Source organism: Suncus etruscus, chromosome 16 (genome assembly GCF_024139225.1).
Source record: "Suncus etruscus isolate mSunEtr1 chromosome 16, mSunEtr1.pri.cur, whole genome shotgun sequence".
Taxonomy (NCBI): Eukaryota; Metazoa; Chordata; class Mammalia; order Eulipotyphla; family Soricidae; genus Suncus; species Suncus etruscus.
In genome coordinates this window covers 41,772,742-41,793,775 of record NC_064863.1, presented here as the reverse complement: position 1 = coordinate 41,793,775, position 21,034 = coordinate 41,772,742, and the positions used below count along the sequence as shown (strand labels likewise).

The 21,034-nt window shown below is 40.9% G+C and overlaps 1 protein-coding gene and 1 non-coding gene across 2 annotated transcripts in view; one reads left to right on the top strand and one right to left on the bottom strand.

Annotated features, from left to right (window-relative positions):
• SLAIN2 (SLAIN motif family member 2) overlaps positions 1 to 21,034 on the bottom strand; it is a 78,784-nt gene that overhangs the window by 40,883 nt on the left and 16,867 nt on the right. Inside the window, 2 exon segments of the mRNA XM_049790144.1 lie at positions 745 to 909; positions 13,829 to 13,977. Coding sequence (XP_049646101.1) covers positions 745 to 909; positions 13,829 to 13,977 — 314 coding nt within the window.
• On the top strand, positions 10,525 to 10,631 carry LOC126033058 (U6 spliceosomal RNA). The gene has a single exon (XR_007504215.1). It is a non-coding gene; the product is annotated as a U6 spliceosomal RNA (small nuclear RNA).

Sequence of the window (21,034 nt, the reverse complement as noted above, 5' to 3'; positions counted from 1 at the left end):
GACCACACGGGAAGTGGTCAAGGGTCAGCATAATCTTAGAATATATTATACTTTTATATATATATATATATTATATATATTATCAAAGCCTATTAAAATGTATATTTAAAATAGTGGCTTTTTTTCTAATGACTTTAGTAGTCTTTAACACTCAAGCAAGCTAGTCAACAAGCTGAAGAAGGTCAGTGGTTCGAATCCCAGCATCCCATATGATCCCGAGCCTGCCAGAAGCGACTTCTGAGCATAGAGTCAGGAGTAACCCCTGAGTGTGGCCGGGTGTAACCCAAAAACCAAAAACAAAAAAAAAAATTAAGCTTTTGGCCCTACTGAATCAAACCAGATCAAAAGTACACTTAAGGAAACTTTACAGTTAGCCTAACGTATCTTTATAGCCTGGGAGTCTGGACAGTATCTGGAGTAAAGTAGTCCCTCCAGACTAATTTCTCTAGCTATTTAAATGTTTCATAAGTAAAATGAACCTGGGAACTGGAGAAACAGTACAGTGGTCAGGGCGCTGGCCTTGCATGCAGCTGACCTGGGTTTGACCTTTGGCACCGGGTTTCCTGAGCCCAGCCAGAAGTGATTCCTGAACAATTCAGAAATAAGTCCTGAGTATTGTCAGATATGATCCCCACAAAGCAAAACAAATAAAATAAACTTGAATTCCTAGAGAATGTTATTTTCTGAGGTAGGGTAGTAAATAGAAACCCATTCTTCAATAACTCCATCTCATTTTCTCCTTACCTGAATTTCCAGGAAGAATAAGCTGCTTGACTATAGGAGGTCTCACTGGGGTTGAGGATGGAGAATTGAAACCACTGCTGTATGGGCTACTTGCATTTGGACTGTAAGGGCTTGTGTAACTCATGGAGTTGAAAGGATTATTATACAAATTCTGTCTCTTGAGAGCTGCATTAATGAGAAGGGGAAATCAAGTTCAATAACTGAGAAAGAATTAAAATTTTTTTCCCATTAGGAAATTTATTCTTTTTTGTTTGTTTGTTTTTTTGTTTTTGTTTTTTGGGCCACACCCGTTTGATGCTCAGGGGTTACTCCTGGCTAAGCGCTCAGAAATCGCCCCTGGCTTGGGGACCATATGGGACACCGGGGGATCAAACTGCGGTCCTTCCTTGGCTAGCGTTTGCAAGGCAGACACCTTACCTCTAGCGCCACCTCGCCGGCCCTAGGAAATTTATTCTTAATATCTCAGGTTAAATACAGGCACATTCTGGGTTGTGTTTTTTGGTTGGTTTGTTTTAGAGCCACATCTGGTGGTGCTCAGGTCTTACTCCTTCCTGGAGGTGCTCTGTGGACCATATCATATGGAGTGCTGGGGACCAAATCCAGTCAGCCATATGCAAAGCAAGCACCCAATCTGTCGCACTATTTCTCTGGCCCCAGTTATTATAGTACATGGAGTAAATATATTAACAAACTACAATCAAGGGCTAGGATATAGTTCATAAGCAGAGCACTTTCAGTACATATTTGAGGCTCTGGATTCAGCCTCCAAAATGTTTCTTTTTCTTTTTTTTTTTTTTTTTTTTTTTTTTTTTTGGTTTTTGGGCCACACCCTGTGACGCTCAGGGGTTACTTCTGGCTATGCGCTCAGAAGTTGCTCCTGGCTTCTTGGGGGACCATATGGGACGCCGGGGGATCGAACCGCGGTCCGTCCAAGGCTAGCGCAGGCAAGGCAGGCACCTTACCTCTTGCGCCACCGCCCGGCCCCCAAAATGTTTCTTATCTCTTAAATTATACTATAAAGCACTAGCTGTAGCAAACAAAAATGACATTGGAAAATATAGAAAATGCATCTCCTCAGCCAGGGAAATAGATAAACAGGCTGAGTACAAACCTTATATGCTTGGGTTTGATCCCTGGCAGGGATAGGTCTTCTGAACACCTCCAGGAGTTGTGTCCAGGCAGAGAGCTATGAGCAGTCCCAAGTTTAGTCAGGTATGGCACAAAAACAAACAAAAGAATCTCTTTAACCAATCAGTAGATTGATTTACTTATCTTAATAAAAATTTTACTGCAACTGCAACTGACTTGCCTTTAAAAACTGACTAGTAGGGTCTGAAGAGAGTATAAGGACACTTGCCTTGCATGCAGACAAGCCAGGTACAAGTCCCTGGAATGTCCCTGAACACAACCAGTAGTGTGAATCAGGAGTCAGCCCTGAGCACTGTTGGATGTGGCCCCCAAACAAATGATAAAACAACTACAAGAACAAAAACTTAACTAATGGGCCACTGAAATAACTCAACAGGCTAGGTACATAATTTGCAAGGAGGCCGGATTTGAACCCAGGCACTGCATTAATTCCCCAAGAACTGTGGGGAGTAACCCTGAGCACAGAGGTAGGAGTACCTCCCAGCATTGCAAGATGTGGCACCCACTTATGGCCAGGGAGGCAAATACAGCAATAGAGCACTTGTAAGTGTGGGATCCCTCCTCAAAAAAACTTATGAAATAAGGAGCTGAAAAGATAGCATGAAGATAAGGCGTTTGTCTTGCATGCAGAAGGACGGTGGCTCGAATCCCGGCATCTCATATGGTTCCCCGAGCCTACCAGGAGCGATTCCTGAGCGTAGAGCCAGGAGTAACTCCTGAGTGCTGCCAGGTGTGACCCCAAAACCAACAACAACAACAAAAAAACTTATGAAATAATAACCTTCATGTATTATGCAGCCTGGATTCAAAACCTTTCAGGCATAGGGCCTGGAGAAATAGCACAGCGGCGTTTGCCTTGCAAGCAGCCGATCCAGGACCTAAGGTGGATGGTTCGAATCCCGGTGTCCCATATGGTCCCCTGTGCCTGCCAGGAGCTATTTCTGAGCAGACAGCCAAGAGTAACCCCTGAGCACCGCGGGTGTGGACCCCCCCCCAAAAAAAACCTTTCAGGCATGAAAGGCAAATGCTTTACAACTGAGCTAGATCTCTCAGCCCTAATAACAGACTTTTATAATTATCTTTTCCAAAGTATAGACATTAACAAAAAAATAAAAATAGAACAGCAATATCAACTATTTAGGCTAGACTACAGTCAAAATATGTAATTTTCTTTTATAACAACTTAACTACTATGCTTTTTGACCCAAGAAAAATATGCTTGCCAAAAGAAAACTGTCATAAAACATATATATATTATTACAGAAGTAGTGCAAAGCTACCAAGTACAAAGATATACAGGAAAATATAATATTTGAGATTTTAAACATTTAAATATTAAATATTGGTTTTAAATATTTAATTTCTTTCTTTTTTTTTTTTTTTTTTGGTTTTTGGGCCACACCCGGCGGTGCTCAGGGGTTACTCCTGGCTGTCTGCTCAGAAATAGCTCCTGGCAGGCACGGGGGACCATATGGGACACCGGGATTCGAACCAACCACCTTTGGTCCTGGATCAGCTGCTTGCAAAGCAAACGCCGTTGTGCTATCTCTCCGGGCCCTTAATATTTAAATTTTTAAATAGTATTTCACCTTATTCTAAAATCTACATTATTCAGTATTAATCAGTATTCACAAAGCAAAAAAAAAAAAAAAAAAAACCAGAAATAAGGCTTTTTTTCCTCAGGAGACTTAGAGAAATGGAGTGCATAAGAAACAACAATGATTTCAAAGTAAAATGAAGCACTCTCAATGTGAAAATAGTGTGGAAAATTTTACAGAAGCAATTTATTATAACAGAGAGAAAGGACATGAGGATTTGTAGAAGGAGGGAGAGTCACTGGAACAGTCCTAAAAGAATGAGTTGAAATCTGCTGAGCACTGAAGTGAGGGAAAGTTTAGCTTGCATTTGTGTTTATAAAATGAACAAAAACTGGTCTTAAAAATGCAGTCTGTTCAGGGAACAAAAGTGAGTTGTCTAAAAAGGCAAAGCACAAAGTGAAGAACAATAGTTTGAAAAAGCAGCTGGGAACAAGGTCACAGAAGGTTTATAGCACTAACCTGACTCAGACCATCAGTGATTTTTGAGCAAGAGTGATATGATTTGATGTTTTAAAAAAACAAACAAAATATGGACAAAATTTTTATGCTGATTATATTAATATAAGTAGTACAGGTGACAAATAAAAAGGCATAAAGTGTGGAAATGCAGGTTGGTTCAGCCATTTGAAAAACAATATGAATATTCCTCAAAAAACTAGAAATTGAGCTTCCATATGATCCAGCAATTCCACTCCTAGGAATATACCCTAGAAACCCAAATACACAATGCAGAAAAGCGCTTTACATTCCTATGTTTGTTGCAGCACTATTTACAATAGCTAAAATCTGGAAACAATTCCAGTGTCCAATAACAGATAAGTGGCTAAAGAAACTGGTACACATAATGGAATACTATGCAACTGTTAGAAAAAAAATGGAGTCATGAAATTTGTTTATACATGGATATGAATATGAAGTGAATATGCTGAGTAAAATTAATCACAGGGAGAGAAATAGACATTGAATAATCTCACTCATTTGTGGGATATAAGAAAAAAAGATAGTATGGTAATAATACCCAGATATAATAGAGATGAGGACCAGGAGGACCAGTCCATTGTAGGAAGCTTGCCACAAATAAAGGAACAGTGCAGTTAGGGTAGAGAAGGGGCCACTAGCACAATGATAGTTGAAACTGATCACTCTGGACAAAAATGGGGTGCTAAAGGGGGATAAAGTGATATGCATGATATATACTCCTTCATTAACAATGGCTGTAAACCATTGGGCTGGAGTGGTGGCACAGCAGTAGGGTGTTTGCTTTGCACACGACTGACCTAGGACAGACCACAGTTAGCTCCCCCCAGCATCCCATATGGTCCCCTGAGCCAGGAGCGATTTCTGAGTACAGAGCCAGGAGAAATCCCTAAGCATCACCAGGTGTGCCCCTCCCCCCCCCAAAAAAGGTGAAGGGGTCGAAGTGGTGACGTAAGCAGTAAGGCATTTGCCTTGCAAGCGCTGACCTTGAATGGACCATGGTTCAATCCCCCAAAGTCCTATAGGGTCCCCCAAGCCAGAAGTGATTTCTAAGATCATATCCAGGAGTAATGCCTGAGCATCACCGGGTGTGGCCCAAAAACATAAAACTAAAAACAAGCAAAAAAGGTACAAGCCAGTGTCAAAGGGGAAGGGGGAGGCTGGGTAGAGGGTAAGAGGAAGTGAGAGGTGGGGAGGGAGAGAGGGAGAGAGGGAGAGAGAGGGAGAGAGAGGGAGAGAGAGGGAGAGAGAGGGAGGGAGGGAGAGAGAGAGAGAGAGAGAGAGAGAGGGAGGGAGAGAGAGAGAGAGAGAGAGAGAGAGAGAGGAGAGAGGGAGAGAGAGGGAGGGAGAGGGAGGGAGGGAGAGAGAGAGAGGGAGGGAGGGAGAGAGAGAGAGAGAGAGAGAGAGAGAGAGAGAGAGAGAGAGAGAGAGAGAGAAATTTGCCAAGAGGAAGGCAGGGTGGGTAACTGGGAAACACTGGTAGTGGGAAATGTACACTAGTGAAGGGTAGTGTACATTGCATGACTGAAATTCAATCATGAACAACTTTGTAACTGAAAAAGAAGCCAAACTATTATGAATAACTTTTTAACCATGTGCTTAAATAGTTTGGTTTTAAAAAAAAAAAAAAGGCATGGTAGGGAAACAGTATATCAGATAGGTTCTTCTTGCCTTGCCTGCATTGACCCAGGTGGGGTCAAGCACTGTATATAGGTCTCCGGAACCCTTTAAGGAATGATCCCAGAACACAGAGCCAGGAGTATACCCTAAGGACAGCTGGGTGTGACTCCAAAAACCAAAACCAAAGAAGGCTGGGTGAGAGAAGATGAAGTTTCTGGGTTGTCCATTGGCAAAAAATGATTTTGAGAAGAGAAGTATGTTTTCTATTTAGTTAGGGTAGCAAATGGGACAAGCATTGTTTTATACATATTCAATGTTGCATAGAATATCCTGCACATATTTAATATGCATAGTATCTAACATGACTTCAGAAACAGCAACCTCAGGCAAAAATGTGGCTTTAATTTCTGCCTATGCTAACTTCTAGATCATTTTTGAAACTTTCAAGTCCTCAATCATTTTTTAGGGGGATGGGACATTAGGGCCACAACAGGACCAAGTTCATTCTATTTTACTTACCACAGCTTTTCAAATCTACTACTACCCCTTTTCATTTCTACTACTACCCCTCTCCCCAACACACAGTACACAGTTATCTTCAATGAGCCCCTCAAAAGCAAACAACATTCACTCAATCCTGTTCAACCTACTCAAGAGCAGAGCTGAGAAAGATCTTGTCAATCTTGTCAAATTACAAACCAATTACATCTTACCATTTCCTATCTACACCACTCCCCTAAGTAAAGCTCTCCAATATCTTCCCACTTCCTTACTCTTCTCCAGTCTTCCTGGCTTATTCCAGCCCCCTGTGTATGCAAATTTCTCTCCCAGACAGTCTCTGCAGAAGCCATTTCTCTTCTCCAAACACTCATCCAGCTCCCTCTTTAGTCTACTTGTTTTAGTCACATAAATTTTTTCTGAATCTTTACCACTTAGATCAGACATCACTTTCTAAAGTAAAATTTCTACTAAAGAAAAAATTTAAAAATATCATTTCTTGGGGCCGGAGAGATAGCACAGTGATAAGGCCAATCCGAGTTCAATTCTGGCACAGCATAGCTGTGAGATCTAAGTACTGATCCCTGAAGACAGCAGGGTATGGCCTGATGGGAATTAGAGGATTGGGAGGGTAAAGGGCACAGACCTTTAGTATGGGCTGATGAAAAAATGTTCTGAAGATAAAGCTAAGGGCTGCACATTTATGTAAATGTACTGACTGCCATTTAACTATATTTTTTAATGACTCAAGTGAAAAATTTTAGGCAATGCAAATTTTTTCACAAGTCATATACAAATGGGACTGGTTACACTAGCAGTCCAGAGGACAAAGGAGGAAGTTTGGGATGCATGCTGGAACAAGGGTGAAGGGGTGGGGAATTGCCCTAATTCACTGTTACTTTGTATCTTAAATATAACTGTGAAAGACTTGTAATTCACATGGGTTTCAATAAAAATCATTACAATAAATAAAAATAATAAAAGCAATTACTAAATAAAAAAGAAAAAAAGAATTTTTAAGGAGATGGAGAAAGGAGAGCTTTCAAATAGGACTAAAAAAGAAGATAGCAGAAAAGAGAAGAATAAAAAATAGATTGCACTACAATAAATACAAGAAAAGATCAGGGGCCGGGTGGTGGCGCTAGATGTAAGGTGCCTCCCTTGCCTGCGCTAGCCTTGGACGGACCCGTGGTTCGATCCCCCGGCGTCCCATATGGTTCCCCAAGCCAGGAGCGACTTCTGAGCGCATAGCCAGGAGTAACCCCTGAGCGTCACCGGGTGTGGCCCAAAAATCAAAAAAAAAAAAAAAAAAAAAAAAGATCAGTGGTAAATTTCAAAAATGCTGAGAGTCATGGAGCAGCAAGGACTTTGTTAGTATCCAGTAGATTACTTCCCACGGAGCTTTTGCCTTAACACCCCCAAAAGAAAACCCCAAAATCTTAAGGGGGCCAGAGAAATAGTATAGTGGGTAAGGTACTTGTCTTGCACAGGTCAATCTAGGTTTGATCTTTGGCACCCTGTATGGTCCTCCAAGCCTGCCAGGAGTAAGCCCTGAATACAGAAGTGATGAGGCTCCAAATCAAATCAAAACAAAATACATCCAAAAAACAATCCCCAAAGAGGAGAAGTAAAGAGCTCAAAGAACTGAAGTACACACCTTGGGAGTTCCAAGTTTGATCCCCAGAACCAAGGATGATTTTTTACTACTTAGATTAGTATCACTTGAAGTCCTTATGGCCCAAATTCTGAATCATTAGGCCTGTTAGTTCTAAGTGGCCCTAGGTTTCTTATTATTAATAATATTTATTATTAATATTATATAATTATAAAATAATAGTTATTATACAAATAATCCCTGAGAACCTTTTAAGTGGTTAGATGGCACTGTAACTTTGGTGGGAGAGCAATATAGAAGTGTTGGGGCTGAAGAGATAGTGTAGCAGGCAGTATTCTTGTCTTGCACACAACTAACCCAGATTCCATCTCTGGCATCCCATATGGTCTTCTCCTGAGCACCTCTGAGCAACTGAGCACTGCCAGATATGGACCCAAACCAAAGCTAACAAAAAACCCATAACAATTAAAACAAATATAGAGCTGTTAAGCTATTCCTCTAAGACTCTATAATTTTGTAAACCAGTGATAGATCAATAAAGATGACTGAGAAAAGTTCTTCCTACTAACTGGAAAGTGGAGAGAGTAGAAACACAAGGTTCATACTAACTTAAGTTTTCCCTTAAATATACAGTGATTATATAACTATAAAATTACATGTTTTAATTACATATTATTATATAACTATAAAATCTAAATATTAGTAAAGTAAAAAGATTCAGTAGTTAATTTACATATTGGTTCAAAAATAACAGCTTGGGGCCAGAGAGAGAGCATAGAGGTAGGACATTTGCCTTGCATGCAGAAGGATAGTGGTTCAAATCCCAGCATCCCGTATGGTCCCCCAAGCCTGCCGGGGGTGATTTCTGAGCGAAGAGCCAGGAGTAACCCAAAAACCAAAATTAATTGATTAATTAATCAACAGCTTCTCTAGGCCAGAGCAGTGGCACAAGCGGTAAGGAGTCTGCCTTGCATGCGCTAGCCTAGGACAAACCGTGGTTCGATCCCCCAGCATCCCATATGGTCCCTCAAGCCAGGAGTGATTTCTGAGTGCATAGCTAGGAGTAACCCCTGAGCGTCACAGGGTGTGGCCCAAAGACCAAAAAAAAAAAAAAAAAAAAACCTCACCCAAAATAACACTTCTCTTATACGCTCTTATTAATAAATACCACTGCTATCAAGGAAAAAAGCCACTAGCATCAAATTATTTTCTTCCACCTTTTTTAAAGCAGCATCAGAGATTCAACCTAGAACTTCACTTATGCAAACTAAGTACTACATTTCTGGTCTTTAAAAAGAAAAAACTTTTAATTGTGGTGGTGGTCATACCAAGAAGTGTTTATTGGTAACAAAGATCAAACCAGAGCCACTAAAATTACTTAGACCTCAAGTAACTATTTTTGAGATATAATAGGTTGATTTTCTGCTTCAAGTTCAAGTTGTTATTACCAATTGCTAATAATTCTTATTTGTTTCTTTCTTTTTAGGGGCTGAGATGTGTGTGTGACACCTGGTAATGTCAGGCAGAGAATACTTCTGGCTTTGCTTTTTAACCATAAGGGGTTCTGGGAACTGAACTTGGATCAGCCACATGTAAAGCAAATACCGTTACTACTCCTACTGCTCAGGCCCTGTAATCATTCCAATTTCTCCCAATATTTAACATCTGGGCTAGTAAACCAATCTATGTGCCAAATCCATGTCCCCTTCTTCAATTTTGTTAATAAATTTTCATAAAACACAGTTATACATGTTATTAAGAATTATCTATGGGGCCGTAGAGATAGCACAGAGGTAAGGCATTTGCCTTGCATGCAGAAGGACTGTGGTTTGAATCCCGGCATCCCATATGGTCCCTGAGCCTGCCAGGGGTGATTTCTGAGCGTAGAGCCAGGAGTAACCCCTGAGTGCTGCAGGTTGTGACCCCAAAACAAAAATAAACAAACAAAAAAGAATTATCTATGGTTGCCAGAATCAAATAAGGAGAAAGCTATGTAACTTCAAAAGAGACCGCACAGTCTCAAGTTTGAAGTATTTACTATTTGGTTCTTTACAGAAAAATTCTGCTACCACCAGTTTTAGGCATTTAACACACACTTAGTTAAGGTTCACTAAAGTAGTAATTTTTATTTTATTCATTGATATAGCTTCAAAGTTGAGAACAATGACAAGTACATAGTTCATATCAACATATACTACTGGATGATAAAAATTTCTAATTAGGGGCCGAAGAGATGGCATGGAGGTAAGGCATTTGCCTTGCATGCAGAAGCTCAGTGGTTCGAATCCCGGCATCCCAGATGGTCCCCCGAGCTTGCCAGGAGCCATAGAGCCAGAAGTAACCCCTGAGCACTGCTGGTTGTGACCCAAAAACCAAAAAAAAAAAAAAAAAAAATTCTAATTAAACTGTAAATACACATTATTTCTAAGCACCTAGAAAATGTTACACTGACCAAGGACGGAACAATAACAGTAGAGGGTAAGGCAACTAATTGCTTTGTAGATAATAGATTTGACCCCCCCCCTCTTTTCCCCCATATGGTCCCCTAAGACCCAGAAGTAAACCCTGAGGACATAACCAAAAGTAAGCCCTGAGAGAGCCAGGATTAAGCCAAAAAGCTCACAAAGATCAGGGAGCATCCCAAGTGGTGCTCAGGAGCTCTGTGGGCTATAACAGCGATTTTAAGTCAAAATGGCCAGTGGTTCAATACAGGAGCCCAAGGATGTGGCAGTGCTTGGGCGCTATAGTGCTGAAAGTCAACACACACTGAAGATGTGGGGGGGTTCCTCCAGTATTGCACCTACAGTTAAGAATCAACCTTATGTGCTCATTTCGGCAGCACATATACTAAAATTGGAACGACACAGAGAAGACTAGCATGGCCCCTGCGCAAGGATGAAACGCAAATTCGTGAAGCGTTCCATAAAAAAAAAAAAAAAAGAATCAACCTTATTCATGTCAGCTATGTAATATATCTCCTGGTCCAAATATATTAATAAATGTCTAAATAATTTCATATAACTGAAATGAATTAAAATTTCCCAATTATTTCATTATTTCAAATTATTCACTAACTTCTTCATAATTGCGATAATCTTCTAACAAATCAAGCATCAAGGTAGAATTCTAAAAACATATTAACTAAAATACATTTAAAGGAATGCATAAAGGCCAGTCACTTTTCCAAAAGAATTCTACACAGAGAAAAAGTAATACTTCTGTGCCAAAAAAAGACTTAGAAGGCCAGTCTTTGAATGATTAAAGATGAGATGGCTCTAGGTGGACTACATACTCTGCATGTGGAAGCCCATGCATCACTGGCACTGCATGCACCCCTCCCCTCTCCAGCACTGAGTCAGGAGTGGCCCTGGACAATGCCCAGTGTGATCCAAAACAAACTCAGAAATTGTGTTCACATTATTTACATGACTTTCATATAACAGTCATTATTCCTGTAGCCAATTCCACTAAACTGATGTCAACTTAACTGTTCATTCTCCCTTTGCTGCTCCTAATCATTTCAGCTTTCGTTCTAATAAGGGAGCATATATCAATAATAAAATCAAAATAGGGGCCACAGTGAGTCGGGCAGAGAAATTGCCTTGCATAGGACCCACATCATGGGCTTGACCTGACTTCACATAAGGTTCCTTCAAGCACTGCCAGGAGCGATCCTTAAGTGCAGAGTCAGGAGTAAGTTCTGAACCCAACCAGCAAGAGTCCAAAAACAAGAATGACAACAACAAAAAAGTAAAAAATAATCTATTTTAAGTATGTGTCAGGCATGTAAACAGAGTTAAAAAACAAAAACAAAAACCAAAGCCTACTATGTATTAATAATCATTCAAATATTTCACTACATGAATATTTTCAAAAACAGTAACATTCTTAAGAGAGTAAAATTCCAAGAGTAAATATTTTTCCTACATTTCTACCCACACTGGCATGCTAAATTACATTTCACAAATAGTCACAAACACGTTTTGTCAGCTTTATGAATACTATTGTAATTGCATCTTTTCTGCTGTCTCTGTGTTGAGAAACGTCACATCAACTGGTGCTCAGGGGTGCAGGTCCACCCCTGACAGCGCTGAGGAGAGAGGATTAGACAGCCTGAGACTGGATTCAAGACATTGCACATGGTGCTGGAGAGATACAGCAGGTATAGGATGTTTCCCCGGCATGTGGCTGACTTGAGTTCCTTCTCCAGGATTACATAAAGTCCAAGCAATCCCATAATTGCTGGGTGTGGCCAAAATAAAATAAAATAAAATAAAATACTTTGTACATGCTTCCTCACTTGAGCCAAACCCTTGGTCCTGTGAATACTATTAAATGAAAGTGCAAAAAAGCAATGCAAAACCCAAAACGCCAATAATAAAAAGAGAAAAAAAATACGTTTGAGGGAAGAAAAATAGATACATTTTCTAAGTACCTACTATGAGCCAAAAAAAAAAAAAAAAACATGCTAGAAAAACAAAACCAGGGGCCAGCGAGGTGGCACTAGCGGTAAGGTGTCTGCCTTCCAAGCCCTAGCCAAGGAAGGACTGCGGTTCGATCCCCCAGCGTCCCATATGGTCCCCCCCAAGACAGGGGCAATTTCTGAGCGCTTAGCCAGGAGTAACCCCTGAGCATCAAACAGGTATGGCCCGAGAAACCAAAAAAAAAAAAAAAAAAAAAAGAAAGAAAGAAAGAAAAAGAAAAACAAAACCAAAAACCCAAAGACCACAGAAAAGAGGCTGGAGTGATAGTGAAGCAGGTATGTTGCTTGCCTGACAGAGATACCTAGGTGCAATCCCTGATATCACATATGGTCCCCTACGCAGTGCCAGGAGTAATTTCTGAGTGCAGAGACAAGAGAAACCCTGAACAATGTCAAGTATGTCCCCCCAAACAAACAAAATATGCTAGACTCCTTCATTAACATTATCACTTAATCCTTAAAATACCCTACAATGTTCATCCTTAAGAGAATGGAGCTCACAGAACCTAAATAAGGTAGGGTTATTTTTTTACTGTCAGCATGAGAACCCGATCTCTGCTTCTTCACTTGTATCTTTCTAACACATTAGGATTTCCAAGGGTGTTAAATGATAAGACTTAATATAATTCATTTGTATTAGCCTAAATCCTATCACATAAAAGCATTAGCTAATGAGAGCCGGAGTGATAGCATAGCATATCAGGCAGGGCATTTGCCTTGCATGGTGCTGACCCAGGTTTAATATCTGGTATATATATGGGTCCCCCAAGCCTGCCTGGAGTAACCCGAGAGCCACTGGGTATGGCCCCAAAGCAAAAACAAATAAACAAAAACTTAGCAAATAGATATTACTATTTAGGAGGAAGCTGAGTAAAAATGAGATTTTAAAAAAAGCTACAGAGGGTGGGAGGCTAGAGATAGCATAACACAATTTGGGCATTGCCTTACACACCCACCTGGGTTCAATCCCAGCACTCCATATGGTCTCCCAAGTACCACCAGGAGTGATCCTAAACACAGAGTATGGCCCCCAAACAAGCAAACAAACAACACAAAATACTACAAAACTAGGATATAGCTAGAATGGCACAGCTAGTGTCAAACTTTGTATGCAGGAGATCTGGGTTCAGTTCCCAGCATCACAAGGCCTCCAAGCACCACTAGTACCACCTGACCTCTAAAGCCAGGAATAGCCTCTGATCATTGCCAGTGTGACCCAAAACAAAACAAAACTTAAAGAAATATTAAGAAGCTTGAAAGCAAAAAACCTTAAAGAGCTGTTGTCTTAAATTCACAAGACCCCAAATGTGATCTCTGGCACTGTACAGTTTCCTGAGCACCACTGGGCCCAAGTACAGAACCACAGGCTCACAGATCCGTGAAGGGCATTGCCCAGAGCAGCCCACAAACCCCACAGATACTGACTTGAAGACATATGCACAAATACATAAAATTTTAAGACCTATAAATACATGTGATTAAGTGCACTGCACATGTGTGCATACAGTCAAAAACTCATTGACAGGACACACAACACAATTCAAAACCACTTCCAAAGAACTCATTCCAAATAACACTGTTCAACATTTATCCTTTATAATTAAAAAAAAAGGAAGGAAATGAATTTAAAAGTAATAAACATACCTGACATAGTTTGATCAAGTTTGTGGATAAGAGACTTTTTAGCACATTCAACATCAGGACTTGGGTAATCCAAAACTTGCCTGCACCAAACTAATGGATTAACTGATTTTTGCATTGGTGTAAGTTTTTTCTTTGGTGATGAATACAGCCTAGAAGAAAACAAAAACAGAGACAAAAAAATAACATTTACCATTAAGTACACAGTTATATTAGTTCTTTTGAATAGACTTAGCTTCTGAGGGGTGAGAAGTTGAGAGAGATGGAATATTTTTAAAATCATCTACTTTCACATTGTGCACAGGAAGAAAATGACATGGAAAAGCAGTCAATATAAATTCAAATTTAGACCAACTGCTCAGCACTAAAATGCACCTTAGTTTTGTCTTATATTCTCATTACAAAACTATGAGGAAACAACTGTCTTTAACAATAAGCTGTCCTGTTTTTAGTAGTTTAACTGTTGTTTAGTAACATCTTTGTTTAGGAGACAAAAATTAAAAAATTCCTTGCTTTTCACTCCCATTTCCCTCTCAATAAAAAAAAAAGACATAAATGACACTAGTAATTAGTCTCTTTAAATAAGTAATACTATTCTTGGGGCTAGATAGAGCACAGTGGGTAGGGTGTTTGCCTTGCACCCAGATTTGATTCTGGGCATTCCATATGGTCCCTTGAGCCTGCCAGGATTTCAGAGTGCAGAGCCAGGAGTAACCTCTGAGCGCCACCAGGTGTGCTCCCCCCAAAAAAGAGTACTACTATTTTGTATCACTCTTCAAATAATACAGTATTGTTTGAGTAATAATAATGCAGTAATATTTGAGTGATATTTATATCACTCTTCAAATAATGCAGCAGAGAAAAGGACATTTTTGTTCCTGAGGAAGGTATTCAGAAAGAAAAAGGTGAGATGAGAAGGGAGACTATACTTTCATTTTCTTTTTCTGTTTGTTTGTTTTTGTTTTTGTTTTTGGGCCACACCCGGCGATGCTCAGGGGTTACTCCTGGCTGTCTGCTCAGAAATAGCTCCTGGCAGGCACGGGGGACCATATGGGACACCGGGATTCGAACCAACCACCTTTGGTCCTGGATCAGCTGCTTGCAAGGCAAACACCGCTGTGCTATCTCTCCGGGCCCTCTTTTTTCTTTTTTATTGGTTTTTGGGTCACACCCGGCAGCGCTCAGGGGTTACTCCTGGCTCTATGCTCAGAAATTGCTCCTGACAGGCTCAGGGGACCATATGGGATGCTGGGATTCGAACCACCGACCTTCTGCATGGGAGGCAAATGCCTTACCTCCATGCTATCTCTCCGCCCCCCTATACTTTCATTTTCTACTTCACAACTTTGCTCAGATTATGTCAGTTAATACTAATTTGATCCACTTATTTCAAGGTGACTCTACAGAAAAATGTGAAATTACTTAAATTCTAATTAAGAGTGTTTTTCAACTGAGACAAGTGGAATTTATAAAGTTAACAGAAGTATGCTCTATTAAATCTAAGTAGTTAAATGTCCAATAAAGCAAAAAAAGTAAATCATTTCACATTTTGTGACCATCTAACATAGAACTATATACAGAAATGAGCTCAGGGGCTTAGAATGCCTGCCTTCAAAGCATAAAGCTAAAGGTTCACTCACCAGTGCCATTACATATGTTGGCAACTCTGCCGTCTACAATCCCTAATGACATAGTGATTTCTAGCTGGGAGGCAGACAAGTGTGTGTGACCACCACAACTAAGGGGGTGAGTAATCCCCACCCCCCCCCATGAGTACCACTAAAGATGTTTGAGCACCATAACCATGAAATACAACCTCGAGGGAACAACTGAGTGACACACACACACACACACACACACACACACACACACACACACACACATACACACACACACAGAACTGGTGAACAGTATAACCAGAATGTATGTGAGTGCCATAAGTAATGAGTGCAATCCCCAGTGAATGTGTGCATATCACAGTGGAGAAATGAAAGCAACCCTGGGCAAGCACGGCTGAGTGTATAAGCATCAGGATCAGATGTGCGAGTGCAGCTAAGATGGTATGCAGTCAGGCATGTGTGCATCTTTACCTGCAAACCACCACCATGTCGAAAGGAAAGGGAGAAAAGAAGTACTGGCCAGGTTGTGGTGAAAATGAAACCTTTGTGTACGTTGGAGGGAATGTAAACTAGGCTAGCCTCTATGGAAAATATGGAGCCTATTCAAAATACGAAGTAACAGATCTAACAGGGGCTATGGCTCAGCAGAAGAACACTTTGCCTTTCCTCAGAGAAGTCAGGGACTCAATTCCTGACACTGTACACCTCTCGCAAAAGGCCCTACCAGGGTCCTCAAACTTTTTAAACAGGGGTCCAGTTCACTGTCCCTCAGACCATTGGAGGGTCTGACTATAGTAAAAACAAAACTTATGAACGAATTCTTTTTTTTTTTTTTTTGTTTTTTGGGCCACACCCAATAACGCTCAGGAGTTACTCCTGGCTATGCGCTCAGAAGTTGCTCCTGGCTTGGGGGACCATATGGGACACTGGGGGATCGAACCGCGGTCCATCCAAGGCTAGCGCAGGCAAGGCAGGCACCTTACCTTTAGCGCCACCGCCCGGCCCCATGAACGAATTCTTTTTTTTTTTTTTGGTTTTTGGGCCACACCCGTTGACGCTCAGGGGTTACTCCTGGCTATGCACTCAGAAGTTGCTCCTGGCTTGGGGGACCATATGGGACACCGGGGGATCGAACCGCGGTCCGTCCAAGGCTAGCGCAGGCAAGGCAGGCACCTTACCTCTTGCGCCATCGCCTGGCCCCCCCATGAACGAATTCTTATGCACACTGCATATATCTTATTTTGCAATGAAGAAACAAAACAGATACAAATACAATATGTAGCCCGCGGACCATAGTTTGAGGACCACTGCATCCTAGGAGATGACTGAAAAAGCTGAAGATGAGGGTTGAATCCCCAGCCCTACATGAAACTCTGAACACAGCCAGGAGTGTCTCCCTAAGTATCCCCTACACACCAGTGTAGCCTCAAAACCAAAACAAAGATATATGTACCACTTATGTAAAATTAAATAAAGATCTGATATAGATAGATAATATATAGATACACACATATACAATGACAACAAAAACGAAAGTAGAGATTATACTAGGTGATATCAATGAAAGAGAAAGACAAAATTAACTCCTATGTTGGGGGATGGGGAGTCAAAGAAACAGACAAAATCAAACCAAAACAAACTCTTGGATTCTGGCCATAGGATAGATTTAGCAGAGGAGGAGAAAGTGAGGAAGGAAGTCCAAAGAGGGAAAAGAGGGAATGGGAGAGGGAGAGGAGAAGAGCAGAGAAAAGGAGGGGAAGGTAGAGGGAAGGAAAGGGAAAGGAAGAGAGAGAAGGGGAGAGGGGAGGGAGAGGAGGAGAAAGGGGAGGGGAAAAGGGAGATAAGAGGAAAGGAGGGAAGGGATTCATGAGTACTTAATATATTCCTCTACTATTAGTTATAAAATATAACTATTAGTTATATAAAATAAAACTACCAATTATATATATATATATATATATATATATATATATATATATATATATATTGGTTTTTGGGTCATACCCGGCAGCGCTCAGGGGCCACTCCTGGCTCTATGCTCAGGGGGACCATATGGAATGCCAGGATTCGAACCACCATCCTTCTGCATGCAAGGCAAACGCCTTACCTTCATGCTATCTCTCCGACCCTACCAATTATATTTTTAAGTGCAAGAAGCGTGAGTGAGCCTTTAAAAAAATGCATTATGGGGCCAGGCAGTGGCCTAGAGGTAAGGTGCCTGCCTTGCCTGCGCTAGCCTTGGACGGACCGCGGTTCGATCCCCCGGCATCCCATATGGTCCCCCAAGCCAGGAGCGACTTCTGAGCGCATTGCCAGGAGTAACCCCTGAGCATCACCGGGTGTGGCCCAAAAACAAAAAAAATGCATTATGCTAAGTCTAAGAAACTAACATGCTGTGTACGAATGAATTTATATTAAATGTCTTGAAAAGGACACATAGCAGGAAACATCTGCTGTGACTGTGAGCTGGAGGTGCAAATGGGAATGAGGTTTTTTTTTCTTTTTGTGGGGACACACCTGATTATGCTCAGGGGTTACCTAGGTTAGTGTGTACAAGGAAAAAGCCCTACAGCTTGTGCCACCACTAGAGTCAGCCCTTTTTTTGTTTTGTTTTTGTTTTCGGGCCATAACTAACAGTGCTCTGAGGTCATACCTAGTGGTGCTCTGGGACCTTGTGATACTAGGGATCAAACCATGCACTCCAGACATTTCACCTATTTCCCTGGCCTGAGATTTCTTTATAAGGTGATATAAATGTTCTAATTTTAGAATTGATATCTCAGTGATAAATCACATGGACAGTTAATCTATGGCATAAAATATGCATGAAGTGGGGCAAGCAAAGTCTCTTCAACAAGTGATATTGGGAAAATTTGATCCATAGCTCGTACATACACAAATATTAATTAAAATGAATCAAGGACAAAAATTATTTTTAAGAAAGACATAGGCCGAACTCTCCAGGATCTGGAAATCAAAGGTGAATTGATTCCACTGACAAAGAAAAAAAAAAAAAGAAAACAAAAATAATCATGCTTGCTTCAGCAACGATACAGAGAAGATTAGTGCTGTATATGAAAATATTTCCATAAGATTATTCTTTGCCTGTTGTCCCACCTTGACCTTCCAGGTGGGGTCGCTGTTGAGAGCCAAATAAATTGGCTGGCTCAAGGTGTGTTTTGGAGCTAGCAGGAGGCTGAAAAAGGACTGACTCTCTTCTCCCAACCTTTTATTTTTTTATTTTTTTATTTTTGATTATGAGAACAATGATGCAAAGAAAGAACAAGGTAAAGTTACAGTGAAAGGACAATCATCCATAAACAGAGTTCTCAGAAGAAATCCCCTTGCTGATGCCTAAATTTTGGACTTACAGTCAAAGAACATTAAGAAAAATAAAACAGAACCCATGTACAATTACTTTGTCCACAAGTCCCCAGATTGTAGTACATTATGACATTTCTTAGCATTACACAAAGCAATCTAAAGCCATAAAATTTATGTGACTCCTTAAAGATTGAAGACATAGTATTTCTCCCAACCTTTTAACTCTTAACCCTCCTGGCTGTGTGGATTATTTGCGAGGATAAATATTACCAAGATCTCCCCCCAAAAGGGGACAAGAGGATGGGAATCAATTTCTCATTCTGGGAGCTCTTTTCGGATACTCAAACAATCAACAAAGGTGTAAATGGGACCCAACAAATGGGGCAACAATTAGCATGGTCCCTGCGCAAGAATGACAAAAACAAAAATAGTTAAAAAAGACTATATGAAGTTGAGACATTACTGCATGGCAAAAGAAATTTGGATTCAAATAAAGACAACCAACTAACTGGGAAGATTTATTTGCATATAACACTTCATCATAGGTAAAGTATTAACACCCCAAATCTATAAAAGGTTCACAAAATTTAACAAAACAAAAACCATAAATAACCCTATCAAAGTGTAGAAAAGATTAACATACTTTCATGAAAGACGTGGATGGCCAATAAGTATATGAAAAAGAGAACAATGAGGTCTCACCTCATATCAGCAATAAAAAGTATATTTTTTAAAAAACCTGGAAACTACTAGTGTTGGCAGGGTTGAGGCAAAAAAACAACAACAACAACAACCCTAATTTACTGCTGGTAGGAATGTCACCTGTCTCTATAGAAAGCAATGTGGAGATTTCTTTCAAAAGAATGGAGGGACAGGAGCAGTATTACAGTGGGTAGTGTATCTGCCTAGCAAGTGACTGACCTACGTTTGATCCCTGTAATTCCATATGGTCCTGTGAGTTCACTAATTACTCAGAGTAATTCCCGAGTGCAGAAGTGAGCCCTGAGCACTGCTGGGTGTATGTGGCCCCAAAACAAAAAAAGGTAAGAATGAAGCTTCCATTTGACCCAATTACTTCACTTATCCACCTTCCCAAACAATTTATCCACCCTCCCCAAACAACATAAAAATATTTAATTCAGGGCCCGGAGAGACAGCACAGCGGCTTTTGCCTTGCAAGCAGCCGATACAGGACCAAAGGTGGTTGGTTCGTATCCCGGTGTCCCATGTCCCTGTGTCTGTCAGGAGCTATTTCTGAGCAGACAGCCAGGAGTAACCCCTGATCACAGCCTGGTGTGGCCCAAAAATCAAAAAAAAAAAAAGAAAAAATTTAATTCAAATAGATGTATGGGTGCTAGATATAGCACAGCAGTAGGAGATAGCATAGTGGTTGGGCATTTGCTTTGCATGAGGCTACCTCAGAGGGGCAGGTATGATTCCTGGCATCCCATATGGTCCCCCAGTCTGCCAGGGGCAATTTCTGAGTGTGGAGTCAGGAGTAATCACTGAGTGTGCAGGGTATGGCCCAAAAACCAATCAATCAATAAATAAAGTTAGTTTTTGTTTTTTGTTTTTTAGTTTTTGGGTCACACCTGGCAGCGCTCAGGGGTTACTCCTGGCTCTATGCTCAGAAATCGCCCCCGGCAAGGTGGGGGGGGGGCACATGGGATGCCAGGATTCAAACCACTGTCCTTCTGCATGCAAGGCAACCGCCTTGCTGCTGTGCTGTCTCTCCAGCTCCAATAAATAAAAGTTAAAAAAAAAAAAGATGTATGCCTGATTTGTTCCCAGGTTTTGGCACCAAAAAAAAAAAAAATGATGTATGCACATTTATATTCATTACAGTTCAGTAAAATAACCAGAAAATGGAAGCAATGCAGTGCCACATAAGACACCAGAACAATATCCAGATCATCTAGTCTAAAAGTTCCCAAATTTATGTTGGTCTTTCCTCCCTTTTTAGAAAAAAGAAAAATCCATTCAGTGACACCTGGGGCATCAACCTTCTAAAAAGCATTCCTTAACACCCCCAAGATAGTATTGAAGAATGGTCCTCTAGAAACAGCTGGAAACAATTCCCAAGCATAGAGTCAAGAGAAGGGCCCCGCACTATGAGATGGCCTCCAGACAAGAAAATAAAATTGAAAAATAATTGATAAAGGGCCAGCAAGGTGGCGCTACAGGTAGAGTGTCTGCCTTGCAAGCGCTAGCCAAGGAAAGGACCGTGGTTCGATCCCCCGGCGTCCCATATGGTCCCCCCAAGCCA